The 10,092-nt window shown below is 46.5% G+C and overlaps 1 protein-coding gene across 1 annotated transcript in view; it reads right to left on the reverse strand.

The window, feature by feature from the left end:
• Nucleotides 1–1,862: 1,862 nt before the first annotated feature.
• Nucleotides 1,863–10,092, reverse strand: part of efna1b (ephrin-A1b) — a 9,399-nt gene continuing 1,169 nt past the window's right edge. The window contains exons 2-4 of the mRNA XM_079731106.1: nucleotides 3,504–3,799; nucleotides 3,203–3,391; nucleotides 1,863–3,036 (exon numbers count right to left, since the gene is read on the reverse strand). Coding sequence (XP_079587232.1) covers nucleotides 2,915–3,036; nucleotides 3,203–3,391; nucleotides 3,504–3,799 — 607 coding nt within the window. The 3' untranslated portion in view covers nucleotides 1,863–2,914. The remainder of the gene's footprint in view (nucleotides 3,037–3,202; nucleotides 3,392–3,503; nucleotides 3,800–10,092) is intronic.

The raw sequence follows: 10,092 nt of genomic DNA on the forward strand, positions 1-10,092 counted from the left end.
GTTGATCCTTTTCAGACACATTTCTCTGTAAAAAAAATTAAAAAAAACGTCAATCCTTATCTTCAAATTTATTTAGTTCATATTTTTGTACAGGAAAATATTGTTTGTCTAAATGGATACAATGTACAGTGAGATGGCAACTATGTGTGGTTTTATTGTAGCTACTTGCTTTCTGCTTGTTTGTTTGCTCTGTCTCTCAACTTGCTTGCCCTAGTCCCAGCTCTGTCGTCTCTGATTGAAGTAGCATATCTGCAAATTAGACACAAACAATTAGAGCACACAGAGTGAGAGAGCGAGAGAGCGAGAGAGCGAGAGAGCGAGAGAGAGAGAGAGAGAGAGAGAGAGAGAGAGAGAGAGACAAGGGCGTAGGAACCGGGGGGGACGGAGGGGACGTGTCCCCTCCAATATTGGAGACAGGCGCATCTGTCCCACCTAAAAATTATACCAGGGGAGAAAAATATTTTATTTTATTTTGAAAGCGCAACACAGTGTCTTGTCACCGCTTCTTATTCTAAAAAACTGGATGATTCAGCGTGCAATTAAAGAATTGATTTGATATTCATCAGTTCATTACTGCCATTCAAAATGTATTCTCCTTTACATTTACAAATGTATTTTTTTAGTAGAATAAAATATCTTTGTGAATTTTTTCAGTGTAGTTAATTCATAACATATTTCTGTTCAAACCATTAACGGATCTGTCAGGTTTCCGATATGTGTCCCCCCCCCATGTTAAACTCATTCCTACGCCCCTGGAGAGAGTGTATTGGAATAAAGATATCACAACTTAGATACTTACTCTTGAATTCCTCTGTCTAGTCCTCTCCATCCAGAGAGGGTGACCAGTTTTATTTTACCATTTCTGCTCCCTGTACATAAATATAAATATTGCACATTTGGAGCGCTCTATGCACGTCAATTCACGCGGTAATATGTTGCATTCTGGGTAGAGAAGTCTTTATATTGTAATGACCTCGCCGGTGACATAGCGATGTCCAGTCATGAGTACTTGAAGGAACTTTAATGTTACAAACCGGTTACCCGGGCAACCCCCAACCCCCAACCCGGTCCCTTCAACGTGCAAGCCCCCACCCTCCTGTTCTCCCAAGCCCCTCCCCCAGCTGACCTGATAATTCGCCCCCCACACTGATTGACAAGTGGAACATTCCAATACATGAACATAGAACTGGCATTACGGACAACAAAATACAATGCAACACATAATACACAAACTCTTTAAATGTCCCAGGGTCGCTACATTAAGATATAATATAATTAGCTTGAGTTGCACTAGCTCTCTTTATAGGTATCCACAACATGTTAAATTAACTACAATATGCAGTAAGAAGTAACGGTACGCAGATGGGTAAAAATCAGAAGTCCCGGTACTGCGTATTGGTGAGTACCGGCCCAATTCAATCGCTGCAAAAGTGAAGGGTAAAAGGGTCTGAGAGGATAGAGAAAGAAACACTTTTACACCCTGATGACAGTTTGCAAAAGGGGTTACTCTCCGCCCGCTTCACTGCTCCCCCCCCCCCCCCATCCCCCGCACTCCACGGTGGTGTTGGCTCTGGAGACTGTGAAGTCCTGGCCAGGATAAACCATGTCAGGGGCGTGAGAGAAAATGGGAGGTTGTGGTCTTCTAGACCATGTGAAGAGTGAAGCTATTGCCTGAGAGTGAAGATGGCTTTGGAAATATTAGCTGTGTTTGAACAGGACTATGTGTGTACAATGTGTCAAGCAAAGGGCATAATCTTCACGTTTTGTTAGAATAGCACACCAAAATGTCAGCAACAGCACAATAATTGGTTGAAAACAGGCCAATTATTTTTATAACATTCTTTTAATTTTTTTCACATTTCAAACTTTTCATATAATTTACTCTATGTTCAAATATACAAACATTTACAAAACAATATCAATGTTTTTAACCAGAAAGAACAAATGTGTTTCTTTGACTCTCATCAAATCATTTGAATAACCTAATTTATGTGATTAAATTATATTCATGTCAAAGTATGTGTCATGACCATGACACATGGCACATCTTTTGGACACAGAGTACCAGGCTGTTGCCAACAGTCAGATAATGACTGAATGGCGATATGAACGGAAATAAAACAACAACAGGCTACCAGACAGAGCAGTCGATGTGAAGAAAGATGCCTGCTGTTGTTTTGTTTGATGAAAGCCACTTTACAACTCTGAGAAAACTCTACACGTCAGTTTCATACCCAGAAAATTACTGTCATAAAGCCAATCACAAAGTGCTCATTGGATATATGTTCCACCTACGGCCATTAATAAAACAGTGGATGGAGATTTTTGATTAAATGTGAAGATGTTCCTCATTGGATTTGTATGACAATATGTTGTATTTACTGGAGTCACATTAAAAGCTTTAAGTCACCGAACCACATGACAACAACTTTAAACAAAGTATACCACTGATACATGCTATTTCCAGTATATGTAATTGTGGGAAGCATAATGACTAGAATATAACACGTGTACTGTATTTTTGTAATGAAACACAAAGTTCAAACTTCTATTCATCATTTTCCTAACACACGTTTGAACCCTTTGTTGATGAATATCTTCAGAATAAAATACTAGACAGATTTACATGTCGAAAAAGAAGAGCAAAACCATTGCCATAAAAAAAGCACCAAAAATACATCTTCAAGGTCCTCTTCCTGGGATGGTCAACATCCCCGGGGTATTCTGCATTCACACGCAACCATACAATCACGCAGACACACTCACAACGCCAACACACACAACCACACACCTGCAGCTTTGTTTGTGCTTGTATAAAAAATCTCTGTAAAAAACTCTGTTGAATGTCTGTTGTGTCAATGACCAGCATTGACTCGGTGAGCATTGTCTCTGTTCCAGCTGCACCTAGGCCGCCTCAGTGGAGCACCAGCGCTAATAAAACGGGGACGATTGTAAAGACGAGGGAGTAGGAGCCATGCTGTACACCAGCACTGCCAACGCTCCTCTGGACATTTGGCTCCATGGCAGCCGGGTCGTCTAAGGAAACAGAGAGAGAGAGAGGTGTCAGTAAATGTATTGCCCCACTCCCCCGTGGTAAAGACAGCCGGTGGAGCTACGGCTACTACTCTTTTAATAGAGGTCACAGCCTTGCTATAGGTGTTGTAGCTGTTGTTGTAATATAATGTTCTGGAACAATCCTCACCTGCTGGGAGATTGTTAGGGTTGTGCACTCCTCCGGCCTCGGGGAACTTGACTTTTCCTCCGCCGAAGCCGGCTTTCTCCACCTCCTCCGCCTTGGCCTTGTCTGCCTTGGTCTTTGCTGAGCCTTTGGGCCCCGTGACTTCCACCTTAAGTCGGAGGCACTCCTCACCGTGGTGGTGTAGGGGTTTGGCTGCGGAGAGAATGGAGGAGGACTCTTTAGCACAACAGCAATACTGGTGTTGACACCAACAGAGCTCCCTGTTGTTGACTTTGCTACATGACTAGCTGTGTGTAATACTCACAGATATAGTAGTAGCTTTCCCCCTGGCGGAACTCCTTGCCCAGGGTGAAGGGAGTGAAGCGCTGGAACTTCTCTGAGAACCTCTCAGGCGCGTGCTGTGCGAACGGCCGCGAGCACTCCCAGCGCAGCTGGTCAAAGGAGTGCGGCTTGCACACCTCGTAGTCCTCCTTCTCCACCATGTAGAGCACGTAGCGCTCGGCCTCCTGGGAAGGCACCTCACCGCGGGCGTAGTGCGGGCAGATGATGTCCAGGTAATCATTGATCCGCACCTCCACCGCATACTCGTCCCACAAGAAGCTATGGAGAGGGAGAGAGAGAGAGGGGAACGGAAAAGGTCAACCACAGAAGTACTGAAGTTTGCACACACATTGACACCCATTGGCAGCTTGGCGTCAGAGTATGGGTGTGCTATGGATCCATTGGGCTGGGAGGGTTAGTGAAACACGCACGGCACAGCGGGAAAACCAGCGTGGATCTGAAGCCAGCACATGTTGTTATGAACAGGTAACACGAGTCCGCCCAGCACCGTGTCAACAACAAGGCCTTTATTTTTCTCAGTGGGACGTGTGCAGGCCTGTCACGCTGACAGATTTAGAAAGAAGCCTATCAGGTCAGACCCGATGTTGAAAAGCACACATCATAACCTAGGCACGCCATTAATCTTCCTCTCCGTCTCCCTTGACTCTGGGTTAGTTGGAGTTCACCGAGGGCTCTCCTACACGATCCAACATGATTGAACTGACTTCTGTTTGCTGCGTCTCTGAACTTTGTTTAGTTTATCCGTTGGTGAGTACTGCCAGTGTTCTGAAAATGAGGGCTGGTGGCCCTGAGCTTCTGTCTCCCAACAGTCTGTCTCTGGTTCAGCCCCGACTCCATCAATCAGTAGGGCGGGGGGTGGGGGCGGGGGCAGGGGGGTTGGAGACAGTCAGACTGTCGCTCTCTCCCCTTTTATCTTCACCCTAGTTTTATGGCTCTTCCCTGTCTCCTCTCTGCCCTGCACCCTACTCATGGATTTTCCCATCTACCACATGTACACATTCATGAAAAGTGCCTGCCTCTTTAGCGCAAGGTTGTTTTTTGGAAAAGAGGAGTAATAATTGAGAGACGAGTGCTGCCCAGTGCAGGCCAAGCAGTAAACGGGTGTGACAAGCTCACAGTCACAGTGCCACTTTTGATGTGCATTGTACACATTTAGCACAAGGCTATGGCAAGCTATCATTTGCACATTACTACGATTGCAGTGTATGAGATAATATTTAGGTATAAGCAACCCCCCCCAACCCCGCCCCTCATGTTTCATGTTGCTGTGGCTCCTGTCTGGACCCCTTGTTAGGTGACAGACTCACTGGCTCCAAGCGAGGGCCCCTGACCCCCTCCCCCTCTGTTTGTCTGCTTCTGCACCGCTTAGCTCGTAACCGGCTTGTCAAAACATGCATTGTTAGTAAAGCATGGGCCTATGCTTGGGAGCAACAGCTAACTGATAAATCAGAGGTCTCTGTCAGCGATGGCGAATCAAACATACCTGGAATATCCCCCCAATTACCCCTGGCTACAAAGTCAGAGGCGTGTGTGTGTGTATAACGAGACAGAGAGGGATTGAGTTAGTAAGTGAAAGGGAGCGTGGTGGACAAGCAGCAGCACACCACAGGAGACAGTTTTCCAGGAGAATCACAAACAGACGCTTTCATCTGTAGAAGCCCTAATTGGCCAAACAATCTCTCTCTCGCTCGCCGGTCTTGTTGCTCTCTCGCTCTCTTTGTTGACTCCCGAGAAATAATAACAGGGTCCGACCGAAACAAGACGCATGTGGACCTCAGCAGGAATCCCCTGCTAAAGTCGAGGCTGGTAAATGGAGTGTGAGATCTACCTCGTCTCTTCTGCTTGTTCGTGTGCCAGTTGTACCTCCCCGGGAAAATACACCATTGGATTTCTTGTTCTTCTCAAAAGTCGGCAAAATAGTTTCTGTTGCTAATCTCATTCATAGCTCAATGTCATGCTTTTAGAAGCTCCCTACTCCCTCTCCCTCACCCATCACCCCTTCTCACCCCATAATACCACCCTCCCACCCATCTGACTAATTAAAAGCTGCTAGGGGTCTGGGGTAAATGTGTTCTGCAGGGACCCAGGGCAGGGGGAATGAAAAGGGCATCATTAAACCCCTTCCCTCCAACAAAGACACAATGCTGGGCCTGCACAAAGCTTGCAGGCCCCCTTCCACCCCTCCTCCTCCACCACCACCTCAGCCCATGCAGCGGTCACTGCCCGCACTGTAGTGATCGTTGGTGTGGGTGAGTGTGCGTGTGTTTATCACTGCTGCTTACATGTTAAAAGTCTAACTGTATAGACTGTTAAAGTGTTTCCGTGAAGGTGAGGAAACCCAATCCAATCCGCAAGCGGCCCACTGGATTTTACACCCCTTCTGTAGCTCTCTCTCTCCCTCTCGGTATCTCTCTGTCTCTGCCTCTGTCTTTCTCTCCCTCTTGCGTTCACTCAACCACATGGCCTGTTTCTCAAAGATATCTTTACAGCGTCTCATCTTTCTCACTTGCTCTATCCATCCCCTACCACCGACAGTTCTCGGCAGAGTGAAAGTCACATTGATGTGATAGCAACACTGTTGTGTGTGAGAGTCGCTGTGTGTGTGTGTGTGGGTGTGTGTGAGAGTCGCTGTGTGTGTGTGTGTGTGTGTGTGTGTGTGTGTGAGAGTCTTTGTGTGTTTGTGTGTTCATTGTGCAAACAATAAGTCAGCTGCCAAATGTCTTCTTTGATTTGACTGAATGCAGTTTGTTTATGTGCTTGTGGAATAATTTTTTTTTGTTGATAATGATGGTGGTAGTGTGTGTGTGTGTGTGTGTGTGTGTGTGTGTGTGTGTGTGTGTGTGTGTGTGTGTGTGTGTGTGTGTGTGTGTGTGTGTGTGTGTGTGTGTGTGGTGCCTACATCCTGTCTGATCCCCTCTCCTAGAGAGTTCATCTCACACCAGGGAGCTAGCTCACAAACAGCGTCAGCGGACGAATTCCAGACATATGTGTGTCTTTGTATGTGTAGATAGTGTGTGTCAATTAAATGTATGCAGGTGTGTGTGACTGTGTGTGTGTGCCTGTCTGTGTGTACATGTTTGTGTATGTATGTAAGTATGTAAGTAAGTATTTATGTATGTACATACGTATGTACGTGTGTGTGTGTGTGTGTGTGTGTGTGTGACGTCAGGGTGTAAGGCGTCCCAGAGCACTAAGCGGGGGTACAGCAGCAGGCTAGTTGTTACAAGACTTCATTCTCTCGGCCCCTGCATTTATGTCCGGCCATTTTACCACTCTGTCACCTCTCCCCTATGCCCCCCCCCCCACACACACACACACCTTTGTGTTGTGCAGCGTCCCCCTCCGCCTCCTCCTCTTGCTGCGTTTGTCCCCTGGGTCAGCAGCCGCGCTGATGCTACAGTCAAGACAGAGCTGGCTTTCTCCAGGGAATGTTTCTAACTGTCCGTCAGGGTCAGAGGGCTAAGCTCAGGGTCGCAAACACCACCACTGACTCAGCAACGACGCAGAGTCTTATTACTCGTAAACACACAGAGACAAGTAAGCAGCACCGTCTGAAACACTAAACAGATGCATTTCCCGCCGTATGCTCTGCAGGTAACCAGTGTGTGCAGGCGCTGGAATGTCACATTGTGTGTGTGTGTGTGTGTGTGTGTGTGTGTGTGTGTGTGTGTGTGTATGTGTGTGTGTCTGTGTGTGTGTATGTGTGTGAGGAAGGGGGGTTCAGACACTGCTTTCACATCATGCACTCATCGGGTTTCCAGTGTGCACTCCTCCTCATTGAGGAGCCACACTAAATACTTTTATAATGTGCTGCGGAGGGCCAGATTCACACCTCTGTTCGCGCACGCCAACGAGGTGTTTATAATGAGCTAAGCTGCTTAGCAGCGCATCGCTCTATTAGAGCCTATTTAATATATGCTTAGAAGTCCATCTACATTAACCTCGATGCTAATCTGGAGCTGCATCGCGTCTCCGGTTCATTGGCTGGTAATAATCGGATGAGGGGCCTCCTCTTTCTGCCTCCATGCCTCCACAGCTGGGGAACAATGCTGGGAGCTGTTCCTGCTGATGGTGACATCCCAGAAGTCAGGCGTTCTCAGAGAGTGCTTACTGTGGGTTGTTCAACCGTTCGGGACATCACTTGGACCCGAGCAGTTTCTCACTCATTCAGTTCCAACTACCACCCCCCCCCCCCCCCCCCCCCCCCAACCCACCATCATCCATCACTGTCCCTCTCCCTCCACCCTCCGTCTGTCCCCACTTTATCCTTTCTATATCAACGCCCCCACTACCACTGCCCCCAAGCCTGCCCTGCCTCCATTATGTCCCTCATTCCTGAAAGCTGACATAATATACCAGATCTTTTCAGGCCGACTAATTTCTCAACACAAATCGCTCTTTCTCTCTGGTATCCTCCTATTAAACCGGCCAAATGGCCGGTTTAAAAGCTATCTTACCGGGGGTTCAGAGAGAGTTAATATCTGTGTGTGAAAAACTGGTTTGAACACTTTTGACTATGAATGATATTTGATCAAATGCAGTCCACCTTCAATCTAAATGTACTAAACAGTATATATTATATTCGTTCTGCATTCTAGTTGAGTGGAGTAAGCTTATTGCTGGCTTGGTCCTGTAGGGGGCGATAGTGGAAAGCGATGCTAAGTTACGCGTGAAATGCTATGAATGAGACATGTACACAAACATATGCATCCATGCCCACACGTATGGCGGGAATGTGGGTTCGAAGCAGCCCTCTGTTAGCAAAATAAAGAATGAGAGGAACTGGATGGAGTGGAAAACTACTGGAGGAAGGTCCATGAGAACAGGGGGGTCTGAGGAAGGCAGAGAGGAAGTCTGGACCGTGGATAAGGAGGTGAGAGGAAGAGCAGAGAGTGCAGCTACAAAGAAGGACTAGTGTGTTTGTGTGCATGACATGTGTGTGTGTTTTCGAAATGGAAAAGGCAGACCTTTAATTAGTTCCCACATTGCTTGTCAACTTGGAATCTCTACAAACTGTTTGATTGCAATGCCCAGACATTGTGATGTGAGATTTTAACCCCTGATGATGGAGGAAATGAGTGATTGGAGTGACAGAGAAAACAAGAGAGAGATACGAGACAGGTACACAAACACACACACACACACACACACACACATACACACACACACACACACAGCTGACAGAGTTGAGTATAGTAACAGGGGGTGTGGAATGCTGGCTGAGGCTAATATTAACGCCCCCCCCCCCCCCCACACACACACACACTCCCACCCCAAAGTGTGCACTGGCGTGACTCACACATCCCGCAGGTCTTGATAAAATGGCTACGGTAATCCCCACTCTCTTTTTCCCGGAACTAATGATAAAGCTGCTGGTAAAGGCCAACGGGGGTTCAGAAACACACATACAGACAAAGAGTCAGAACGAGGCTGGATAAAGCAGTGAAGAACATGTCTCTCTACCTGTCATAGACACACACTATCTCAAATGTCCAATCCTTCTAGGGCCCAAGACAACCAGTAATTCCAACAGACAAACAACACACACACACCAGAGGTCAGAGGTGAAGTCGCTGTACACACTGTCCCGCCCTGCCATCAGAGAGCCAGGTGCTGCCATCTGGGGGCTGTCACTCTCCCTTTAGACCAATCACTTGTCACAATAAGAAAGGAAAATTCATTAGCATCAATTGGCTGCGTGTTGCTGTAGGTGTGCTAATGATTGACACACACAACACACAGATACTATATGTTGGTTCTCCTGGAAACAAGGTGAGTGATTGACCATCATGGACACTGAGGGGCAGCTGGCTTTCAGTCAAAGAGAGAGAGAGAGAGAGAGAGAGAGAGAGAGAGAGAGAGAGAGAGAGAGATGTGTGTGGGTTTAGACTTGATCAAGAGATTATGCTGTGCAGTCATATGATGGGAATAATAGGTGACATACAGGGTTCAGAAGATTATAAATAAATTGTTCCTGTCATTCCTGATCAGTGCAGTGAAAATGATATACCTCTGATGGTGGTCATTTTGTTGTTAATGTGTTGGTGCGTGTTTTTGGTTATTGTATGATATGACATGGATCAATGATTGTTTCTATGTGAGGCCTGCCAGGAGATTATTGTTCTATGATTATATTTTGGGAATGTAGTCCAGTGCCGGATTAGAACACTGGCAGAGGCAAGCTAGAGACCTCTACTGTGTGTGTGTGTGTGTGTGTGTGTGTGTGTGTGTGTGTGTGTGTGTGTGTGTGTGTGTGTGTGTGTGTGTGTGTGTGTGTGTGTCTTTGTGGCTTATTCAGTATTCTATAATGACTTTTGTTATTACTATTTAACGAATAATCAGTTTAGAAAACATATCGACTGTTTACTCATTGTGATAGGCCTACGATGCTTTGGTTCTGATTATGGAGCAGTGGAACTCCTTATGACTCAGGTGTGCCTCAAATGGACAGGTAAGCAGCACGAGACAGGTAAGTCACTGAGTCATATACAGCTCCTCATTAGTACGTCACACAAACATGGTTCATCATGGGTGATTCCAGAAAGAAACTT

This window comes from Pollachius pollachius (assembly GCF_949987615.1).
Source record: "Pollachius pollachius genome assembly, chromosome: 1".
Lineage (NCBI taxonomy): Eukaryota > Metazoa > Chordata > Actinopteri > Gadiformes > Gadidae > Pollachius > Pollachius pollachius.